The 23,985-nt window shown below is 39.6% G+C and overlaps 2 protein-coding genes across 5 annotated transcripts in view; one reads left to right on the top strand and one right to left on the bottom strand.

The window, feature by feature from the left end:
- NCBP1 (nuclear cap binding protein subunit 1) overlaps window positions 1-8,868 on the top strand; it is a 43,439-nt gene extending 34,571 nt beyond the window's left edge. For all 3 annotated transcript variants that reach the window (XM_061634168.1, XM_061634176.1, XM_061634186.1), the window contains 8 exons: window positions 540-662; window positions 1,544-1,646; window positions 2,271-2,364; window positions 3,608-3,711; window positions 4,296-4,410; window positions 5,617-5,745; window positions 6,098-6,211; window positions 8,176-8,868. In XM_061634168.1, coding sequence (XP_061490152.1) covers window positions 540-662; window positions 1,544-1,646; window positions 2,271-2,364; window positions 3,608-3,711; window positions 4,296-4,410; window positions 5,617-5,745; window positions 6,098-6,211; window positions 8,176-8,289 — 896 coding nt within the window. In that variant the 3' untranslated portion in view covers window positions 8,290-8,868. The remainder of the gene's footprint in view (window positions 1-539; window positions 663-1,543; window positions 1,647-2,270; window positions 2,365-3,607; window positions 3,712-4,295; window positions 4,411-5,616; window positions 5,746-6,097; window positions 6,212-8,175) is intronic.
- Window positions 8,869-12,185: 3,317 nt separating this feature from the next.
- Window positions 12,186-23,733, bottom strand: XPA (XPA, DNA damage recognition and repair factor). 2 transcript variants are annotated; one of them, XM_061621371.1, is made up of 7 exons: window positions 23,637-23,733; window positions 22,337-22,497; window positions 21,113-21,223; window positions 16,481-16,586; window positions 15,283-15,448; window positions 14,043-14,160; window positions 12,186-12,548 (listed from the first exon to the last, which is right to left on the bottom strand). In XM_061621371.1, the coding sequence occupies exons 2-7, from the start codon at window positions 22,473-22,475 to the stop codon at window positions 12,400-12,402; spliced, it is 789 nt and encodes a 262-aa protein (XP_061477355.1). In that variant the 5' UTR covers window positions 22,476-22,497; window positions 23,637-23,733; the 3' UTR covers window positions 12,186-12,399. The 2 variants fall into 2 exon arrangements, with proteins under 2 accessions (XP_061477355.1, XP_061477267.1); XM_061621283.1 differs by lacking the exon at window positions 23,637-23,733 and adding an exon at window positions 23,437-23,616.
- Window positions 23,734-23,985: the final 252 nt, after the last annotated feature.

Below are 23,985 nucleotides of genomic sequence, written 5' to 3'. Positions count from 1 at the left end.
GGGGATAATGAAAACTGACCTATATTACAGGGGTGTTGTAAGAATTACAAGAGAACTGTGAAGTGCTTTGGCACAGTTTGTTTTATTACACTAAGCCTGCTCTTCCTCTAAAAAGTCCATAGTGGCCTACGAGCAGCTCCTACTCTACCATTCAAGTCTGCATCTGTTTTGCCATAGTCCAGCGTAGCAGGTCTGTAGCTGATTTTCTGAACCAGTTTTTAAATCTGAAGGAGCTGAAAAGAGTTTAAGGAGTCTAGCAAACTGCTGAGCAGACAACCAAGCCAACACATAAGTGTGCAGGCACCCTGGATCAGTGTGTTCAGTCTTACACGTTTTAAAACTAAAGTCTAGATTGGTGAGAGATAGGAGGGTGAATTTTGACTTGGGTGTTAGTTCTATTAATACCTTGTCCTGGAAGGCTTCAGATTGTGACTTCCAAGGAAAAGGGCTTCATAGTAACTTCACTGTAGTGTTTTTTTGTGAGGGAAAAAAAGCCTAACTTTTGAACAAAGCATCTTTGCTTCTATCTTTATTTGTAGAGTCTCTTCCAGGATACAATGTTGCACTTTGCTTAAACATTGCCATTAAAAATAAAGCAAGCATTGACGAAATCTTCACTATTCTGAAGGATGTGCCCAATCCTAATCAGGATGATGATGATGGTAAACACTTCTGATAGCTACAATCATGTATTCCTAATTTCTCCTGTATTTAAGATTTCTTTACTGTTCTGTTGAAATATGAAGTAGCAATGTCATTTTATCTGAATGCAGAGTCCAGGATCCAAGAACTACCAAGGCTTAAGCAAAGAGTTTGTACAAGCCCTGTGGAATTCTTAGCTTTCTTTGGACATCTGACACCTCCAGTCAGTCTCTGTCTCACCCCCCCCCCTGCAGATTAGCTTCACAGCACTGGATGTTTATATAGCACCATTTCTATTAGATGCTTTACAAAGAATGACACAAGGGACGAAAATGGAAGCTAATGTAAATCCGGGAAGAATATGCCTATACTTCAACTACATGTATTTAGGTTTCATTAACAGTAGGATACTGGGGACTAAAGGGTTATGCCAAAGGCTTCATGGTTCTTTGGATATTGGCCATACCCTTCATTTTCACCAAAACTGATTAATTTGAATTGTCTCTTTAAGTGAACATGCAAAAAAGAGGACTAAGCTAGGCCTGCTTTCGGTAGTCTAATTTTCTAGGTGCTACAATTTATTTGTTAAACAGTATTGACTCAATTCATCAGCTAAACTCCAGTGGGTGGATGTTTAACATTAGTAGCCATATAACTACATAAGCATAGTCATATTTGAGATAAATTACTCTTACTTGATCTTCATTTGAATTAAAATTGGAGTATTATGTTAAATCCATTATGAAATGCATTGACCCCATCGTTCATATATACCTTTGGTTAAAGTAGGCATAGACAAATATTTTTTAAGAAGAAAGGCAGAAAAATGCTGAAGCTTTTATAGACCTGATTTAAAGGATGCATTAGAAGTACTGACTCAAATTTAATTTTCTTCCTCCAGATGAAGGCTTCTCCTTCAATCCTTTAAAAATAGAGGTATTTGTCCAGACACTGCTGCATTTGGCTGCTAAATCATTCAGTCACTCCTTCAGTGCTCTGGGAAAGTAAGTATGATCATAAAGTTGTTTATACTATTGGCAGCACATTACTCCTCTGGCATATAGCCATTTTCAAGTGTTTTTTGAAGAAGCAGCCTGGAATTGATGCACAAAGACGATGTGATAGGTGATTGATAAATTGTGGGAAGAGTTGGAGTGCAGTTTTCTCTCGTTTCATGCTGAACCTGTGGGCGTCTAGGGTAGCAGCAGTACCTGCCTAAGTGCATTACTCCTGGTCATAGACAAGATGGCACTGCTGTACTGTCTCATTTTATGTATGGTCAACAGGTGGCTGTGGAGGAGATGCTTGAGATGAAGTGGAGGATACCCCCAGATTACCTTGCTGGTTGTCAACAGAAAGCACTTGTTGAATCTCTGCTCTGCCAGTCTCCAGTACAGAGTTCTTGCCTTTTCCTGTTTTGAGCGGGGCTCTCCTCTAGGTCACTGGAAATGGAGAGAACAGAAATATCTGGTTCTCTTCTCCCTTCCTCCTGGTCTTGCCATTCAACAGCTATGCATCCAAGATGAGCTGCAACACTGCTTAGGCGATCAGCTGTTGAGTGGCAAGGCAAGGCCAAGGAAAGAGAATGCAATAACATCCCTTCATTGCTGTTTTTTCTGTCTGATAAGATTTCGTGAAGTCTTCAAAACTCTGGCAGAAAGTGATGAAGGAAAGCTCCATGTCCTCAGAGTTATGTATGAAGTATGGAAGAATCATCCACAGGTAAGAGTGAATATATTTATATGGTTCACTCATCCCAAAAGAGCTTAACACCTTCACCTTTCAGTATAGAAAACTGAAGTGTGCTTCCTTTTGGTATACGTACCTTGTAAGTTCCATTGGTGGTAGGAGACTTAGGTGTGTGCTGCTGAACCCTAAAACCATGGAAAATATTTCAGGTTTGTTTTTCTTCTTTCTGTGTCTTTCACTTCCTACTGCCCATTTTGTCCTTACTGCCTAGTCTGCAGTTCGCTTTCTCTTCCTGGTCTTTGAATTGCAGTCTCTGCACTGATTGTACATAAGCTGTATATCACAGTATTCATGATGTGTTTGAGATGAGATACAGGCATACCCCGCTTTAACGTTCGCAATGGGACCGGAGAGTGTACTTTAAGTGAAAATGTACTTAAAGTGAAGCAGTTATCTTCACTTGTACTGCACGCAATCACCACTAGATGGCAGTGGTGTCATGCCAATAAAGTGTCTGTTATTGCAAAGCGCGCATACTTTAAGCGGGGTATGGTGGAGTATGGAGCATGTACTTTATAGCGAGGCTACTTTAAGTGAAGCTACTTTAAGCGGGGTATGCCTGTATATGATTCATAAAATCAGTTTGGAGAGTAAGCCTAAGAACCATGTAATAATACTTCTTGAGTATTCACAGCTCTCCACATATATTAATTACCTCTGTAATCTTTGCAATAACCTTGTAAGATAGCTCATTATTATTCCTGTATAGCAACGTTTCCCAAACTTTGAGTGATTATATGAAGTGCCTTAGACACTAGGTTTTTAAAACAAATCCATTAAGGTACAATTTTGATGCCTGGCGCACAGTTTTCTTTAGATTAAAATTGTAGGTTGCAGGATAACACAGTTAATATTGCCTCCCCGTCAAAGGGGGATACACCTTCAGCGGTGAGTGATTTGCACAGAAACACAAGGGAGTAGGCTCCTCCCAGGGCAAGTTGTTCTTAGTGTTGCAAGCTTTTTATTTATTCTGAATTAAAATTGGAGGTACATCCCACTCTTGCACTCCAGAATGCAGAATAAAAAGTGTGCCTCAATGTTCAGAAGTTTAGGAAACACAGCATTTGATGGTGCCTCTTGAGTTGTCACCGCTATAAGATAGTTGAGCAGGAAGGGCAGAGGTGCCTTGCTCTGCCTAATCTGCTGCTCTCATCAATAAGTGAGCTCCTGCTTTTGATAAACTGATCAAGAGGCATTTGCTTCCCTTACAATACAGATGATTGCTGTGCTGGTAGATAAGATGATTCGCACACGGATTGTGGACTGCGCTGCAGTAGCAAACTGGATTTTCTCTTCAGAGCTGGCTCATGATTTTACTAGGTAACTAGTTGTAAATCACCCCTTTCTTTCTTTCTTTCTTTCTTTCTTTCTTTCTAAATATAAATTCTTTGGGTTGTGATTCTGAAACTAGCACAAATTTGAATATTACTGGCAGCAGATCCCTTTTAACTTCCTCAAAATAACTGTTTGCATTGAGTAAACAGTCTTTCACCTGGCTTTTTGAAACTCACATGAAGATTTTTTTTTAAACTTCCACAACTTCTGTTTATGGGAGGGAATACCTGGATGTGGTTGACAAGAAGCTTCAGCCAAAGCCAGTTCTGTCAAATGTACCTCCATGATACACACAAGGTTGCAAACAGAATTGTTGTGTTTACACTTGATACCTCTAGATATATATTTACAGTACATGTCAAACATCATTTGTGAAGTGCCCTTTAAAATCAATTTTAAGAAAGATCTAGTGATGATACAAGTTGTTTGTTCCTAATCTACAGCATTCTGTGTCTTGCACGTTATAGCCAGCTTTACATGAGGGTATATACTATGTGTATGTTAGCCTTATGGCTGACACAAGCGAAAGTCTATTTTATGAACAAAAGTGTCCATTCTTTCTCTGCTAGGTTTTATATCTGGGAAATCTTGCACTCAACAATTCGTAAGATGAACAAACATGTGGTGATGATCCAAAAGGAGCTTGAAGAGGCCAAAGCAAGATTAGCCAAGCAGCACAAACGTGTAGGTAACTTTTTTCCATGGCTGTGGAAAGAAGTGTTGCTTGAAGCCATGATGTGTGCAAACAGTGGTAACTTTCCACTAGCAATAAAAACATAAAAATGGCTCTACTACAGGGCTAGCCAGTGTTTGCCCACCAGATGTTTTTGGACTACAACACCTGGCATTGCTTCCCATTGGCCAAGCTGGCTGGGGCTGGTGAGAATTAGAGTCCAGCAACATCTGGAGGGCACTCCATTGTCTCTCCATGCACTTGTGGGTCAGGCAAAGATCTAACATTCTGTTTTCAATAGTGGCCAGGTGTAGGTTTCTGTCATCCTGAGCGAGTCCCCATCATCTGATATTCAGAGATACATTACCTCTGAAAAAAGCAGCCATCATCACATCTTGTGGTAGTGAATTCCATGTGTTAGTTGTGGACATCATGTTTGGCTGACCTAAGGGCTAAATTTAGATAATACTTTAATTGTGTAGCAAACAACTACATCTGTGGTTTTTCTTTAATTACAGAAGTAATGGACCAATTGTCATCAGGAGCACACACACAGGGAGGAGATTCATCCCTTCCCTTTCTGACAAACCTCTTTAAAACAGCACCACCCCAGCACAGCTATGACACTTAGATTTAAAGTTCCCACTGGTGCCAGTGGGAGCTTTTAAAAAAGCCTCATAGCCACACTGGAGGTGGGATTTTAGTGGGGATTGCAGCTGGAAACCTCCCTTCCTTGTGCACTGTGTTCCCAGTACCCCCACACCTGTAATTAAATTACACTATGGATCTAATGTAACATGTATTCTACCCTTTGAGGCCAGAAATACTTGCAGTGACTGAGTTTTCTATTGTATTTATAACACTGTGCACTACTTTAACTTGTATCTACCACACATCCCCCTCTCTTTCTCCAAGGGCTTAGAGCTGCTTACAATAGAATCCCAGGCCATTCTCTTGGCAATACATGCAGGAGCACCTTTTTATTCTATTTTATGCATTTTTTTTCTTTTAGTAAATGCTGGAAATGCATGCTTACGTGGCTGTAGTTTCCTTCAAGCTTCAGATATAAGCTTTCAGAGCTTTGGTGGGACAGGTCTCTATAAACTAGTTCTGCCTAAGCTATTGAAAAAGGGGGATGGAATGGAATGGGTCTTGGCTTTTTTTTTTTGTCTCTTGAGTACTTGTCCTCAAGTTAAATGTTGGCTCTGTCCCTCTAGCGAGACAGTGATGATGATCGAAGCAGTGACAGGGAAGATGGGCCGCTGGAAGAGCAAATAGAACGCCTGCAAGAAAAAGTTGAATCGGCTCAGAGTGAACAGAAAAACCTCTTCCTTGTAATATTCCAGGTAAAAGCAGAAATGTTCACTGACGTCTAGAAAATGAGATGATAGTAAGTGGACAGCTGAGTATTGGGGAGCTGAGAAGCTCAGCTTTACAAAACTTTAGATGGAATCAAATAAAAATGAACACAACACAAAGTTTTGAGTAGGAATTCCATGTATTTGGGAACAAGAAAAAAGCAGTAACTTCTGTACTCAATAGTGCTGTTCTGTAATGAATCATGCAGTATTTCATTTAGAAATACTGTTCCTCAAGTGTTCTTATCTCTGATGTTTTAATCTTGTCTGTGGAGGTTGACTTCCCTGTATTTGGAAGATGATGCTAAGCCAACAGTTTAAACTTATCCTTTCTTTTCAGCGTTTCATAATGATCCTTACAGAGCACCTAGTGCGATGTGAAACAGGAGGGATTGATGTAATTACACCTTGGTACAAGAACTGTATAGAGAGGCTGCAGCAGATCTTCTTACGGGTAATTCTCTTTGCTATCAAGTCATGTGGTCACTAGACATTACACTGAAACCTGTCGTGGTCACACAGAAATGAGTTTAACTTAAATTGATCCTTTTTATCATCCACTAAAAATTTTACCTTCACAAGTATTCTCTTGAGTTAAATGTTCAAGAGGGAAGCAGTTGTCAGTTGATAGTCCATATAACATTGGCGTTAAAGCTGCAGTATTCTGCCTCACTGTTCAGTGATGGTAAATAAAATTTAAGAGATACATTGAACTTAGATTTTATCTTCACAGATTCAAGTGACAGCTGATAAACAAGCTAACCTTGATCAAGATGTTTGTGTACATGGGAAAAGACTTTATGGATTGTCTAAGTTGTGCTTCTTGCGAATACAGGAGCAAACCCCCAAAATGTCTCATTCAGACCACCATGCACTCTTCCATCTGCATCTTATCAAATGAGCTTCAAAGTATAGCTCTGTGCCAAACTAATCAAGTGTCCAGTGCCTCTTATTAGCTACAGCTGGTGGCTATCTGCTACCATTTAGAAAGATAACTGCCAGACTAGACTGCTGTTTTATTTTTAATGAGGACCACCTTTCATGACATCTCAGAAAATCTGTGTGGATCAGCTGAGGTGGGGAAGTAGTGTGTGGCTGCCCTCTATGTGTGGGCATGCGAGAGTGTAAGAGGCCACGCACCGCACCACCATGCAGCCCTGCAGAGGGCCAGCCAAAGGTGAATGGGGCCCTCAAGGCTCACCACCCCTAATCTACAGGGAATGTGTTTTGTCAGTGTTTAAACAGCTGTACTGGCTACCAGTCCACTTCTGGTCACAATTCAAAGTGCTGCTTGTCACCTATAAAGCCTTTAATGGCTTAAAACTTGGCTGTTAGAAGGACTGCCTTTTACTAGATGACCCTGTCCACATCCTTCATTTGTCATCAGAATCTGATCTTGGTATTCCTCATCATCTGAAGTTAAGTGTCTGGTGGCTGGAGAGGGGACTTTCCCAGTTGTGACCTTTTGTATTTGTTTATTTCAGAATATTTATATGCTATCTATCATGTAAATGTATGCAGGCAATGTACAATAGAAACACAGTGCAAATGTAAAAGTGTATTAAAAATAAAATAACAGTCTGTAGCCAAAAAGCTTAAAATCAAAACAGCTGACATCAGGAGCCATCAAACGCCAAGGCAAAAAAAAAAAAAGATTTTCAGCATGCTATAAACTGCAATAGAGTCAGCACATACTTTTTTCTGTGTTATTCCCAAGTGTGGCCATCACAGAGAACTATATCTGCAGGTTGTGGTACAGTGGTCATGGGGGAGTTACCAACTGAGACATCTTGTTGGCAGCAGATGAAGGCTTTTTTTTTATTTTTCCAGGCATTCTGCCATGAGTTATTGCTAATCAGTTGTATGTGTTATGCCTGGCTAGATTTTATTACTTTACCAATTTTACTGGTTCTTGGATGCTGTTTGATATGTGTTTGTCTTATATAATAGTTTTATTAGATTGATTGCTTTTATTGTATACTGCCCTGGAAGCCTCACATTGAAGGTTGGCCCGTATATGTATCAAATAAATAAATACATCTTTTTTCTAAAACCATTTATACTAGAGACCAACATAATACCATCCTGTAGCAGAGAACTGCATTTCTCTCATTCGTTCTGTACAGAAGCAGTACTTGCTTACCTTAGTTTGTTTATGTCAGTGGCCTTTATAATTAAGACTGTCCAACCTCTTTATGATTTCTATTCCCTCCTCCCCTCTGCCGTTCTTAGATTCTGCTTTTTTAAAATGGAATGTCCAGAATTGCAACAGCACTCTCAGTGTAGGATCATTTCATGTACACCTACCTTCCTGGTATTTCTGAGCTGCAGAATAGATTATGCAAATTGTAGGCTGTGTGCTTTCTCAATATGTCAAGATCAGTAATGAGTAACTGAGATGGCTCTTTTTGTCTGCAGCATCATCAGATCATCCATCAGTACATGGTGACCTTGGAGAACCTTCTGTTCACAGCAGAATTGGATCATCACATATTGGCTGTATTTCAGCAATTTTGTGCCCTGCAAGCCTGAGAGACTTTTTTTTGTACAAGACTTAAATGACTTCATCTTTTTAAACAAAAATGGGGAAATTGACAAGGGAGGAGAAGGAATAAACTTTTAATTTGAAAATGTGCTTACTGTGCTGTCCTAGATAAGTTGCACAGCACTCAAATGGGGCAACTGTTTTAGCAATAGAGGCCTTACGCTAGTTATGACTGCTAGGTGATTGGGAAGGAATAATGTGTGGATTTCTAAATTTGAAATGGTTTGAATGCTGGCTTCTTCATAGCATTTGTTTTGTCCCTTCTATTGCTTGTATAAAAATAAAAAATAGGGAATAATAGAATCAGTTATCTTTGCTTGGCCCTTGCATAAGATTAAATTCCCTTGTTATAATAATGTGAAGTAGTCTCAAGCCTTGTGAATCTGACTGAAGAGCAGCTTTCTGGTGAGTAACATTAAACTGCCCAAGGAACATAAGCATAGGACATGTGAAATGCTAAAAAGGTCAAGCCTTCAGAGTAGCCTAGAGTATATGTTTGTTATCAAAACTAATTTTCATGGTGGTATGAAACATGGTTGAAATACAATCAAAATATGTTTTTTAAATCTGCCTATTGCCCTTATTTTGGATCAGAATGGATAGACAAAAGACTGAACATCCTGTAAAAGATAACTGTAATACACAACAATTTCTTAGCGCTTCATGAGATTTCAAAGTACTTCACATACATTCTAATGCAGATGTAGAGGAGGGAGGAGCTGAAGTTGCTTGCCTAAGACCACTATGACTTCATGACTGATGTAACAATTGAAGTGTGGGCTTTGCTTATATATCAGAGGTTGGTGGCCTAAGCTCTGGAATATGCTGTGCTCCAGCCATTAAGAGGCAACTTTCTGAAAAAGGGAATTAGCCATGGGCTAGACTAGGAAGCATCTTCTGGTCTCTTTCTCCGTCTGACCTTAGCAAGAAGAAAGCAAGACTGGTCTGTATTCAAAAAACATTTCAGTAGGTCAGACAAAAGACAATCTGGGTGTTGTGCATCTTCCTAAACGTTCATGCTTGCTGAGGTATTTGAGCAGTATGAGGTGGTGACTTAGAGATGGTTTTCTTGGCAACCTCCCTCTTGCCTCTGGAACAACCACCCAAGCAGGCCCATTACAGGGCTTCTCCGCTGTATGCCTGCATGCCACAAGTGTACTTTGTTTCTCTGCCTGAGGATTGTGTGGTGTGTGAAGAAGACTTGGTGGTTTTTCTGAAGAGTAGTGCCTTGTGGACTATAGTTCAGTGACAGGATTGCATTTCTCAAATAGATCATCCTTGCCATGAAGAACTTTAGACAAAACTGATGTGAAACAACAAACACTGGAGAAGGTACCCTCTCATATTAGAAAAGAGTATTTTAGCATTTCTTTAGGAAGTGATGGATCTAAAGTAGCATTTCCCTAATCTGCTATTAACTTTCTCAGGAATGGAGTTGGGAGGAACTGAGGCACATAGAGGTGAAGTTCTGTGTCTTATTGACAAAAACTGACAAATCACCAGATCTTGATTGCACCCACACGAGACTACTTAAAGGATTCCAATGTGAAATTGCTGATTTTCCAAAAAATATAGGTAACTTGTTCCTAAGGTCAGCCTCCTTATTTGAGGAGTGCTCAGATATACACAAAGGTGCCCAATGTAGCACTGGTTTTTGAAAAGGAAGTCGGGATCCACTGGTGGAAAGCATGATTAAAGACAGAATTACCAAGCATATGTAAGAATAGCTTGCTGAAGCTGAACCAGCTTCTGCTTCATGGCTTCTGAGGGGTACGTCCTATCTCAGTAACCTTTTAGAGTTTGAGAATGTCAGCAAGCATATAGGTAGAGGTAATCCAGTTGAAATTACGTACTTAAGACTTTCAAAAAGCTTTTAACAAAGTACCTCATCGAAGACTTCTAAGTAAGCCTAGCAGTCATGCAATAACAGAAGTCTCTTGTTGATTAGGAACTGCATAAGAAATACTAAGCAAAGAGTAGAAATGGATGGTTCTAATGGAAATAGAAATGAATCCCCTAAGGTTTGGTATTGGGGCCTTTGTTTTTTCAGTTCATAAATGGTTGTGAGTTGTGGATGAGTAAGTCCTTTAGTTAAAAAAAAGGAGGGGGATTGTAAGGAACTCCAAAAGGGTATTTCCAAATTGGGTAAATGGGCAAATAAAATTCAAGCTAAGAAACTGTAAAATGATGTAGATTAAGGCAAAAAAATCCTAATTTCACATATATGCCAATGGACTCTCATCTGGCAGTTACTGATGACACATTAGACCTTGGGGTCCTAGTAGAGAGCTTGATGAAAATGTTGCAGTGTGCAGCAGCTGTGAAAATGTGGATTTCATGCTAGTGGTTATTAGGAAAGGCATTGAAAATAAAACTGCCTCTATGTCATACACACATATGGTGTGACCACACTTGGAATATGTACAGTTCTAGTGGCTTTACTGCAGAAGGGACATTTTAGAGCTAGAAATGGGCAGAATTACCAAGGACCTGGAGCAATTCCCTTATGAGCAAAGGTTACAGCATTGGGGATTTCTTGGTTTACAAAAATCAAATAAGGGATGATGATATAGTTCAAGATGATACATGGTGTGGAGAATGTGGATAGAGAGTTTTTCTCCCTCATAATACTAGAACCTGAAGCCATCTGTGGTCTTCCAGTTTTGGATTACAGTCCTCATCATTCTGGCTGGGGCTCATGGGAACTGAAGTCCCAACATCTGGAAGGCCATAGGTTTTCCATACCTGTTCAGAGAACTAGCGAGATAATTACTTCACAGAGTGCATGAAATTGGTTGACATTAAAATGCATTCAAATACTTTTTTGCTTGGCAGCAGCTGTTACATCACTGAAAATGTTAGCTATAGCCATTTAATACTGTCGCTACCAGCTCTCAGAAGCTTCCCTGAAGTTTTGTAACTTCAATTCATCTTGCACAGCTGTAAAAAAAAAAACCACCAGCATTTGGGAGTTTGCAAGACCTGTGTCTTGACAAGAGGATGTCTTGCATCTGCGTGGTGTCTACTGGTGTTTCTCGTACCACTGCACTGATTGTGCGTCCTGGCTCACAGGTGGTAGAATTACTAGAACTATCCTTTGGGCTTTTTATAAGTCTTAACAATTGCTTCAGACGCCATAAACCTTAGTCATGTTGCTTTAGCATCAAGAAGCCAAATATTGTTAGATGTCCCCATCATCCTTTGCACAGAAACATTTTTCTCCATTAAGTAACTTTAAAAGCAATTCATTTGCATCTGGATTCTTTCTGGATCTCCTTCCTGAATGCATTCCCCTTTCTCCCCACCAAGCCTTACTTTTGATTACAGGACTCAGTAATGTGTGCAGAAAATCCATTCACATCTCTGCTGCTGTAATTGCAAGAAAGTTGCTGCTTACTGAAAACATTGAGATTCACAACTGACATCCCTGCTGTGGTGGACGTAAAGAGTGCTATGTATATATGAGATTCAACTGGAGTGGATTTGGGACTCATTTTTATCCTGGCTTTCATTTTAAATAATGAAAACCTATGAAGGTTACATGTTTTTAGTGCATTAAGGGTTGCTGGCTGAATAAGATTTTGATTACACTTACCTTTCCTCTGCCATGCAAAAATGTGGGGGCCTCCCATCTCTCAAAGTGAGCAATACCAAGCCTCAGCCCTAATAAACATCACTGGCAGCTCTAGTCCTAAGTGAACAAAATGGTATTGGTATGTACACCCATTGGAAGGGCCATATCACCATACGTAGCAGGAATTACTGAAGATAATGTGATACAGTGAAAGTTTCTTGATCAAGAGGGTTAAGAGGACCATAGTGTTCTCATTTATTTTCTTATTGGTGACAGACGTGTGCAGCAATACAATTCAATATTTACACTATTCAGGCTGTACAATTGTTATAAAAGTATCACTAGGTCTATTTCTCCTCCAAAAAATCAGATTTTTCTTAACATAGCATTTTATCTGTGAGGATTACTGTGAGTAAAAAGTCACAGAGCAAGTGATGTGTTTTAGTTTATTGGATAAAAGAGTTTTAACATTACAAAAGGTGTGTTTATACAAAAGGTTAATTTTAATGTGAAACTAAGAACACTACATTTTTTCATATGTTAATTCATGGCCACATATGGTACAAGTTTTTTTGTATAGGTCCTCCTCTATCATTTCTTCAGCTCCATATTCATGCTGATGGACACTTGTGTCTTTTTTCCATAAGCTACTCCTTACAGCTCGACGTAGTTCTAGTAGGAAAGAAAGAAATCTTACTCAAAGCAGATAAGGAGCCCCAGCTGTTTTACTTGTGCACTGGAAAAGGCCTACTGTTTCAGGAACATACATCGAGCGTTTGCTTTAAACCACTATCCCAAGTTTCTGTATAGTAATCCAGCCTTCACAGAAGCAGAAAACAAGCAGTACATAAGTCCTTCCAGCCACAAGGGAGGAGGAAACACAGGAGCATGAACACCATGCTTTTAGCATTTGAGGCGGGATGGGGAAAAAGAGACCTTTTTCAGCCTGAGGGCTGAAGTCCCTTATGGCAACCTGGAGGCCACATACCATTGGGGTGTGTGGTAAAAGTAGGTGTGATCAGACTACACTGCTGTCCATCAAAGCAAACAAGACGTATAATCTCAATTCAAGGACACATTCCCGCCAGGTAAAATCACCAGAGCGGTTCCCTATCCCTGCGTATTACATGCATACTTGGCCCGTTTGGTTAAAATGGGTTACCAAGACCTGAGATATATTTTAAATGCAAGTAGAGACCTAGACATTTGACCATGCCAGAAATGCCTTGACAGTCCAGCTACCTGCCTTTCAGGCCACCCCAACCTGAAGAAATTTCAGCAAAGTCACATCCTTTACAGAGACATTGGGTAAAATACAGCACAAAAAATGTGACATTTAAAATTACCCTAGCTAATCTTTACAGCTCTGGAGCAATTAAGATGTATAACAGCATTTCTTTTTCTCCATCCTGCATCTACTGCCAATCAATTTAATTGGGTGGCACAGGTTTCTACTAGTATATAGAGGAACAAAAATCTCAACACTCTTTCCATATTTTTATCATTTAAAAAAGTCTCACCTCCCGCTGAAGCTCTGCTTTGAATATATTAATTTTAGAAGGTTAACCAAAAATTACAAACCAGCATGCCTTTTTCCCTTATAGAAGAAACTGTCAAATCTTACAAGTATATCATGGTTTAAAATCTAAACATGTAGATAATCTTTATAGTACCTGGGGATATTTTGGTCATATCAAAAAGGGTCAAGTCACCCAAAATGAAACTAACAAGAACTGCTACACTAGTTAAGAGGGTTTTTAAAATTATTTTTCAGCACTGCATGAACTATTTTTTGTTAAGCTACTTGAATATTTTATATATACTAGAAATGGCCAGGATTTACCATGGATACACAGCTATGTATCAGCCAGATTTTTAAAAAATTACTGTGAAAAACTTTAAACTTAGAAAATGGCTATCAGCTGATAGTTGGAAAATGGGCATAACAGGATCCAAAGCAATTATGCGAAACTGAACTTTTTCAAAATGTCCAAATGCCATAATCTATGGCCAAAATGGGACTAACTTCCCCACCCCCAAGCTTGTACATGTGCAAAGTACCAATAAAGCAGCTCACTATGCTAGAAAATGAAGATGTGAGCATGTTGTTTTACAGGCAGATTTTTTTTGGGGGGGGGGCTCTCAAGAGTTTTGCTATACACTGACCTTTAACTTTTTTATCAAACTTTTTCTGTTTCATCTTCTCTCTGTTGTCTTGTCGGCTTTCCTTGGCTTCTTCTAATGCTTCTTCACTACCCCAGATTTCAAGAGAACGCTTGATTACCTGAAGAATATGGCATTTAAGCAATATATGAACAAAACAAAAATGCACTCAGGAGTTTATTATGCACTTCACTGTGGTGCATGTGATTTCTGTTACAGTGTACTGTGGTCTAAATAGGGAGGGTTGATCAAAAATACTTCAAACAGGACACAAATTTCACTCCTGATCTGTGGCACTTGGTACAGAAGCAATGCAACATTTGATGAAGCAGATTAAAACCTCCATATTCAGCAAAGATCATTTGTAAAGACCGTTGCCTTTTGGGATTGCATGCCCCCTTGCATATAGGAGGGATGCTGAGGAATGTACCTGCGGTGTTCAGAATAACCAATCCAAATGTACTTAAATGCTATCAAAAGTCATCTTACGTTACCAGAATATCAGGTATTACTGAACACACTCAGTACAGTCTCATGTTTAGAATAGTTATAGCAAATGCTACATGTTAGGCACGAGTTCTTTAACCATCCCATACTCCTGATAAAATAAATAGGACCGGGGGCAGGGGGAACCCTAATGTAGTTTGCTAAATCCAATCCCAACACACTAAGCAATTTCAGGGTACAACAGTGTTTTGGCACCATACCACTGTCCACAGTAGCCTGGGACAGGGAGGCTCCTTAGGCTGGTCCTTTTGAAAATGGTAACACCGTAAAAATGAATGCTGAGATACTACAGGAGAAAAATAATGCAGCAAATTCAACAAGTCTCTGGGAGCAGTATGGAACTTGAGGCCCTCCAGATGTCAATGGGACTTCAGCTCCCATCATACCTTAACAGTGGCCAAGCTGTTTGGGGCTGATGGAAACATCTGAAGGGCCGCATTCCTGGTCTATGAAAACAACCATGAAGGAAGTTCTATGCACACTGAGCTTTTGTAAGCACGTTAGAAATTTGAAGCAAACTTTAAATCCACCTGCTTTTAGAACATATTATACTACAGTTGTTATAATCATTGTAACCCATTAGTAGACTGTAAGAAAACTGCAAGTGAACCCTATCAACTGACTTTTTTGACACTCCTCATTTTGTGTTCACTATAATAGTAGCGATGTTCCTACAATATAAAAAGATCACACTTTTTTTGGGGGGGGGGAATAGTTCTTGAACAGACTTCCATACCTGCACTTTTAAGTAAAGTTTCATGTCACCCCACCGTGGATTGTGAGGGTTTTTCTTCAAAATAAATCTTAACACAGGTTCTCTCTTATCTAAATCACAGTCTTTCAGAAGATACTCTTGTTTTGCTTCAGTCCTTGTTATGAGTTTATGCTTTTCTTCAACATCTCTGAAACAAGATCCTATTTTACATTGAAAGAAGAATATTAAGTACGAATTGCTGTTTTCTGAGCTATTAAGTGTTCCCTCAGCAGTCATACAGTATATAGGAAGCTGCTTTATACAGAGTTAGACCGCTGGTCCCTCTGGATATACAGTGACTAGAAGCAGCTCTCCAGAATTTCAGTTACGGCTCTCTCCTAGCTCTACCTGGAAATGTCAGGGATTGACCCTGAGACCTTTTGTGTGCAAATCAGGTGTGCTACTGCTGAGCCACAGCCCTCCCTTCAGTCCTACGCATATATACTCAAGTAAATTGTACTATTTCAATTTGGTTTACTGTCGTAAGTGTGCATAGAACTGCAGCCCAAGAAACCTAACCCAACTATGAATTAAGTTTAAATGTTCAATTATGTTGAAAAACAATCCCCATTCTGGTTGCTCAGGAAGAAGCAACAGGAATGGGCATGATCCAGGCAAAGTTCAGCCATTTCAGCTGCAATCCTACACCCACTTATGAGGGTGTAAGCCACATTAGACACAGCAAAAGTTCCTTCCAAGTAAACATACACTGAATTGTGTTATAAAGTCCCATTTAATTCAAGGCAAGACTTGAGCAAGTGCTTCACAGTGAAATCCTGTTCATGCCTCTACAACATATAGCTCAAGCTGGGATGAAAATTCAGACCCCTTTTTCCTGAGCAAAAACATATGACACCTCGATCTCTTGCCCGTTTTCACCAGCTTGCTTCAATTACGTTTACGAAAGATTTATTTTGATGTTGAGCGTAAAATCATTTATGCAACACAAAAATATTCAGTTTTCAGTGCATTGATCTCTAGCCAGGGCTGCAGCTCTGTTGCCGCAGTGGACTTCAGTGCAGGCAATGGAGGTTCCTCTTTCACTCTTGTTCCCTCCAGCACCCTCAAAATCGTCTCCAGAGGGTTGGGGGTATTCAGGGGGAAGAGAAGAATGAGATGCAACCCATTCCCCCCCCCCTTTATCTGCTCTTATTTTTTCCCTTCTTTATTTGCTGCATACCTGCAATTATCACATGTTGCTAAATCAAAGTGGCTCATGAGGTAGGAGTCCATGAATTCTTTACCACATTCTTCACAAAGAAGGTAATCAAATTCTAATACAGGCCCTATTTTTAAAAAAAATTAAGCTGTCAAGGACATTCAAGATAGCAAAGCATCCATAACAAGATAGAAATGGAAATACAAGTGGGACAGATAGTCTCTTCAGCTTTCCTATCTAGGTATCCTCATTTTACATCCTTTGATTATCTACAAATGCCGACAAAAAAGGCAAACCACTAATTCCATACTGTCCTTTCAGCTTAACCTAGCAAAAAGACATTCATTCCCCCTTTGCCTTTTAAAGCTGCTAGACATTGTCCTAGCCCACAGAGGGAAAATCCATCAAGACATTGTCCTGCATGATCTCTACCCTAGGATGTGGAACTCCCTCCCCATAGAGGTGCATCTAGCACCTTCACTAAACAGTTTTTGGTGAATGCTGAAGATGCACCTCTTTACCCTGGCTGCTGACACGTGAGATGGATATTTTTAGGACCCACCCTAATTTTGTGAACGTAACTTGTTTTAAACTGTTTTCAAAGTTGTATTTTAAATTGTAGCCACCATGGGACCTTAGGGTAAAGGGTAGGTAATAAATTAATAATAATAAATTGTATCTACAGATCAAATTCTGCTTTCCCTAATGTTAATTCTCAAATACTCAACTAAATGCATTATTAATTTCCTGGTAAAGCTTAACACACTTTGATCAGGAAAATAATAATGTTATCTTGGATGCAATAGTGAAGCCAGAATTGCAGCTCCTTTGTTCCTTCCACTTGTTTACATATTTAGTCAGAGACCATTTGGTGCAGTAAAACTGAAGATAGTTAACCACTGGCTCTCATTGCACTACAACTGAAGGACCTACATGGAGTCTATATATCCACTAGAGCACTTTGATCTGTGGAACTGGCACTTTCACAAGTGCCACATAATATTTATTCCACATTTGCAAGGAATTGATCCTTCAGTGTGGCAGGGCCTACACTTTGGAAGTCCCTGCCCATTGATATTAGGCAGGCGCCTTTACTGTACTGTTTTTGGCACCTGCTGAAAACCTTTTTCTTTAAGCAAGCTACCTGGACATGTAAACATGACATGTATTTTACTGTTTATTTTTTTTCTATATAATGTGTATTTTTTTAAACACATTTTGTTTACAAAAATTTTAAGCTAACTTGGTTTTATTGGTAATTTTAATGCACATTTTATATTTTATGTAAAACACTTAGAAGTTTTGATGACTGGGACTTCCGGGAAGGGTGACTTAGCCTGTGCCTGCTTTTGAGACGGGCTCCTGCCTCAAAAGAAGCTTATTCAGATATATCAGTCAGTTTTTTCTTTTTTTTTGACTGATTAAACTTCTCCCGGGTAGGGAGAAACGAAGAGATTAACCTCAAAGCCTATTTTTGTTGGGACGACCAGATCTCATTAATTTATGGGACGAGGTCCAGCCGACGAAGGTGGGACGGATTTTCAACAGCAAGCTCTATCTGATAAAGCGAACGTTCACCTTATCTTCTAAGAGAGAACGCACTAACAGGCAAGCACCCTTCTTTCTATATTTTTCTTTTACTTGACTTAAATTGTTGCTGTTTAAAAGAGATTTGCCAGATTGATCGGTTTTTGACATCTCACTGGGGAGCCATAACTTCTCTCTGCTACGCACTAATTAATAGCTTATCTCTGTTTTTGTTGCAAAAAGCTGTCCTGGATTTGCATTCTAAAGATATACACAGAAGAGGGATTTCTATTCCAGATTTTTATTTTGAAGAATATTATATTGTCTGAGACTACTCTCTTTTTGGTCTATTTTATTTTATTTTATTTTGACGAATCTGTTTTCTGACGACTGCCATTAATTGTTTCGATCCTGGGAACTGCATTTTGTTTACTTAACTATGGAGAGATAAGGCTGTCTGCTCTGTTTATACTGTGATGTCACCAAGTTTGGAGTATTAACCCAATTGTTGCTGAAATAAGAAGTGGTTTTCCTATATTTTTCTTTTAAAATGGCAATTAAGAAAGTGGCTGAGAATCTGGAAATAACTATGTTTCAGAAAATAATGGATGAGATTGAGATAACGAAACAAAACCTGCGACAGGGTTGTAAGGAGCTGAAAATTGAATTGAGTAAAATGACGCAGGAGATTAAAGATATAGGGGTCCCTGTGAGAGAGGTGACCCTGGAAGGGGTCCCTGTGAGAGAGGAGACCCCGGAGATTGGAACAAACGTGGAACAGGAAAAAGATTTGGAGTCTATGGACTTTAGAAATAAAATCTATTGTTTGGAGACACAGGAGATTAAAGACATAGGGGTCCTTGTGAGAGAGGAGACCCTGGAGACTGGAACAGGGGTCCCTGTGAGAGAGGAGACCCTGGAGACTGGAACAGGGGTCCCTGTGAGAGAGGAGACCCCGGAGATTGGAACAAACGTGGAACAGGAAAAAGATTTGGAGTCTATGGACTTTAGAAATAAAATCTATTGTTTGGAACTCAATGTTATCTCTGAAGAAATTAATGAAGATTCTAGAGATAAAGTTATCAATGGCATGGATAATCTTCTGGACTGGAATGATGTGATGGAGCCCAATATAGAGGAAATCTATGGAATTAACTGCAGCCATGTGACAATGGAAAAACTTTCAAGAGATGACCCAGTGTATTTTGAAAAAAAGAACAGAGATATGATTTTACAGCAGTATTTCAGCAACCTATTCAGAATGGATGGCAAGAAAATATTTGGGATAGAGGTAATTCCCATCAGACTCTTACTATATGACTATGGCTTTGACAGCAAGATTATTATGGAATACTGATAATGGAAGATTGGATACTGAAATTACTGGACTTAACAAGACTACTGAAGATGGAAGATGGAAAATGGAACTAATAGGGATAATAGAACAATGGCTACTGAAATTACTGAACCTAACAGATTCTGATGTGATGGATTAATTGAAATGTTTATTTTGACTATGGTTATGACAATAAGATTATCATAATTAGTAATGAGATGGGTTAATCGATATGCTTATCTGGAAAAAAAAAATTGATAGATATATTTCTTAAAGAATTGAAACCTCTCTTTGACTTTTTGTGGAAAGAATAAAGTAATGTTTATGAGATTTGATGATTAAGTAAGATAACTATTGGAGGAAAGTGATTTTATAATATGACTTAAGAGACAGGATTGTTATATATTATAGACTTATAACTGATCTGATCTTTGACAAATGGGAAGTCAATATTTTACTCTTTATTTTTTATTTTTATTTTTATTTTATTTTATTTTTTTTTTGTTTAACTATTTTTGATTTTGTTTTTTGTCTTTGAATGTTTTATGATTTTGTCTTGTATGTTTTATGAAAATTTGAATAAAAATTATTGAAAAAAAAAAAGAAGTTTTGATGACTGAGTGGTATATAAATCCTGTTCAATAAATAAAATAAATTTTACTGATACTGTAACAAAACAGCAAGTTAACAAAACTAAATTTGATAAAAGAAACTGCATTTGTTGTAGATCTGCATTCCTTTTATTGTGAGTTTGGAGAATTACAGACTTACAAAGTGGTCAGAGAACAAAGGCAATCAAAGGCATCGTTTTAAATCCCACTCCCATTCCCCAGGCAGGACAAGTTGCTATGAAGTATTCTAAAACCTGAGAAATACAAGACCCTGACTCTTATTATATTTAATTCCATCTATGGATAGCCTACTTTCTCTCAGGTGACTCAGCTTCCCCCAGTGCTTCAGCCAGTTCCAGATGCCTGAATCCATCATTCTTCTTTAATCCATCAGCCTTTTTCAGTAGCTGATGAGAAGGGCTATGAATTGCACAAGGGAGCACGAAGCAGTTTTTCTTCCTAACCTAGCAACGTCTTACACCTCTCAAACTCATGCATTTGAACAGAAGCAATTTTCCATGGTAAACAGCCCTCAGCTAGGGCAATCTAGGAACTATGAAGTCAATCTTTCAATAAAAGTTGGGTTTCAATCCAGCAAGGACAAGCAGTGGATGGCATCAGACATGTGCCTACAGAACACCCTTCAGCCTCGCTCCTGCCAAAATATTGTGTGTGGGGAAAGGCAGCCCACCTCTTGCACCCGGTGTATGGGGACATGCAATTGTCAGCTGGCCAGCCCTGGCAGCTCAGATAGCACTGAACACCTGTTGGGATTTGGAAGGACCAATTCCAGGCACCCTCACCCACAACAGATGACAAGTGCTGTCAACGCTGAAAAATTTAGCCCAAGACATTTTTGCATCCTGCAGTATGCACGTAGCTCTCTAGATTGGCACTAGAACGTCCATTCTCCTTTTAACATTTTTCACCACCTCAGCCCTGCTAGATTGGACTTATGTACTATCTTGGATAATTATGAAAAGATGCACAGTAATTTTCATCAACCATTCTGGAAGAACACATAGTAATAGGTTTGTACTAATATGTCAGAAACATTATCTTTTGACATCTCCACAAGCAAGGGATTTCCGGTTTTGCTCAGTTCCCATTTTTTCCTGTCATGCCCTCTTCCACTAAGAGTAACCAACAGCCATTTATTCAGGGTTTACCCTAATTTACCAGGAGGGTGCACAATTTTCTCCGCTGTATGTTCCTCTTCTTCCTCCTCTTCAAGAAAGAATCCTCCCCCAGTATCTATTATCTTTGGAGGGGCTTTTACTTTAGAACTGCCTGAAAAGATAAACAACAGTTTTAAAAACCACCTGTATAGGTAAACTAAACTTTGCAATCGATACTGGAAATGGATTTAAACAAGTTAGTATGACCTCCATGTCTACCCTTGCTCAAACGTTAAATTCAACAATTCAAGAAAGAGGCATCAACTTTGAAAACAGAATTCTCAGTTTAGAAATGTTTTTGTTTTATTTATTTATTTATTATTGCATTTGTATTCCACTTTTCCTCCAAGGAACTCAAGAGAGCACACAGGGTACTCCCTATCTCTCTCTAATCCTCACAACAACCCTGTGAAGTAGGTTATGCTGAGAGTTGGTGACTGGTTTAAGGTCACACAGTGAGCTTCATAGCCAAGTGGGAATTGGAACCCTGGTCCCCTAGCACCTAGTCCGACACTCTAACCACTACTCCACACTGGCTCTCTATACATTTAGATATCCCACACACCCTTTTAAGAAGGCAGCAGGTCAGATTGCTAAAACAAATTGGAAAGATGAGTCAATATCAGAAGCTGAGGTTCTGCACCTTAAGAACCTCTTTTTAAATGGATTTGGTTTTTTTACATCAAGAATCAAGCCAGGTATTTTCTGTCCTGTGATGACAGCTCAAAGGCTTGTGGCAACTACCCCAGATTTCTGTTCTGTGGCATAACAGACTGAAGGCTATTTGCTTTGATCTGAATAAAACATCACATCATCTGTTGGGCTGGGGAAAAGTGAGGTTGTTACTCATTATGGGTGAGTGGGTTCCAGATGGTCTGGAACACAGATGATTTTAAGGTAAGCTGCCTTAGCCCTCATCATGGGCTCATGAACTTCAGCATCGCATAGCCCCAAAGGAAGCCCGTGACTCTTTCTATCATTATGTGCCTTTTACTTCCTCATATACTTTTGGTAGCCATATGCGCAACTGGTTCTGATTATGGAAGCTACATAGGCAGGCCCAATGTCGAAAGTCTTGAGAATTTGGCCTTTGGCCACTACATCAACTCCCCTTATCCTATCCACATGCTCTTTTACACACCAGCTGAAAGCTAAACTGCACAAACTACCTGGACCTCAATCTGTCACACAGTCCCTGTGACTTATACTGTAGGGCAAAGCCAACCTTCACCAGTTGAAGGGTAGGGCCTAGTAGCAAGCCGAGCCTGCCTCAGCATCAGTGCCCGCTGGCGATTCCGCTCTATCTTCGCCCTCATAGCTGCAGAAAGGGCGGATTTCTCCTCTTCAGGAGCAGGAGGTTCCATGACCAGATTCAGAGACAGAAATCTAGAAAGATTAAATTAAAAAAAAAGGGGGGGGGTAGAAATCAGAGAAAGCCAAAAGGACTACTAACTACCAGCTTGGTGTCAATGCAGCAGATGTTGGAGGTGGCATGGGACCTGGGAACCTCTTTCCAAAAGGTAGCAGTTAGGTCCAGAGAGGGCTGGGTCACTTTTGAGGCCTCTACAGCCATAATAAAAATAAAAAATGACAACAAACAAAAACATGCATGACACCAACAAAAAAAGTGCTTTTGTTTATATAATCACCTGATCTAAGAGGGGCATTCATCGCAATCTAATCTTGTGCCAACAGAACCAATACATTTTATTAATATTTATGTACATTTAAAACTCTTTAATAGGACAAAATCTATATAATTTAACAGCAAAGTAGCATTTTACCAAATCACATCTCTTATTTGCTTAAATTGGCAGCTGCAGGCTGAGAGTGTGTCACGTTTTGGTTTGATATACTTAAAAACAAGTTGCAAAACTCATCCAATGCAAAAAATTAACAAGTGCCTAAATCCGAGGTCCCCTTTTGAGCCTGAGGCCCAGGCCAAAGGATCCCCCCTCCCCATTTGGCCCTGTCAGGTACATGAAATGCTAATCAGTCCTCTGATGGAAGATTTTTATACACACACAAAAATATTCGGTATCATCTGAAAATAACACTTCGTGCCTCCGATAAAGTGGATTCTAAAGCCTTGTGCTGCAATAAATTCATTAGCCTCTAACAATACGATTCTATACATGGCTTCTCAGAAATAAGCCCCGCTGCTGGATTTAGGTAAGTGTAAGATTGCAGCGTAAGAGTAACACAAGATTCTTCTTTGTTTTTGATGCAACATAGATTTACGCGGTTCCCCATTTGGTAATTGCGAGATCTGACAGAAAAGCCAAACCTCCCCCTCCAAAACCCCCCCCCAAGGATTCCGCTTACCAAACAGGTAGATTAAACTATACAGTGAAAGCCCTGCCTTCTGCCAGGGCCATCATATTCACCCCATCGGCCAGACTCTCCCCACTTCCACGTAAATCTGAACCACCACCCCATTCATCCCCACTCAGCCGGTGAGGTCCATCTGTAAAAGTGCGAAGAGCGCAGAAGCCCTTCAAAAAGACGGAGGTGGGAGAACTTACATCGTTCAGGAGACTCCGCGTTTTAAAGCCGTATGCGCATGCGCCTAGAGGAAAGACAGTCCTATTGAGATGTTTGAGGACGCTCGTGACTGTAGAGCTATGAAAGAATAGAGAGGAGGTTTCTTAGATATGCCATTTTCTTATTCCTATTCAGAAGCCGTGGGTAATGTACTCTGAGGCGGAAGTGAGAAATCTAAGAGTAACATAGTTGTATTTGAACATCAGAGGGACCCCACCCACAATAAAAGACGCCGGTAAATGGAGGAGTTCTTGGTCTTGTTTCGTGTGCAACATTTACTTGTAGTTTCTTACCGTGAAAGTTGGACAGTGAAAAAGTCAGATAAGAGAA

Source organism: Rhineura floridana, chromosome 1 (genome assembly GCF_030035675.1).
Source record: "Rhineura floridana isolate rRhiFlo1 chromosome 1, rRhiFlo1.hap2, whole genome shotgun sequence".
Lineage (NCBI taxonomy): Eukaryota > Metazoa > Chordata > Lepidosauria > Squamata > Rhineuridae > Rhineura > Rhineura floridana.
Note: the sequence above shows the minus strand (reverse complement) of the source record. Positions and strands in the feature narration are given on the sequence as shown.

What these genes read in the sequence shown, in the direction of transcription:
- XPA (XM_061621371.1), bottom strand. Translation starts at nt 22,475, where the DNA reads ATGGAACCTCCTGCTCCTGAAGAGGAGAAATCCGCCCTTTCTGCAGCT. An exon ending in GAAAATTGTGCACCCTCCTG is followed by an intron (nt 16,587 to 21,112) that starts GTAAATTAGGGT and finishes TTTTAAAAATAG; the next exon opens with GGCCTGTATTAGAATTTGAT. An exon ending in AACTTTACTTAAAAGTGCAG is followed by an intron (nt 14,161 to 15,282) that starts GTATGGAAGTCT and finishes CATATTCTTCAG; the next exon opens with GTAATCAAGCGTTCTCTTGA.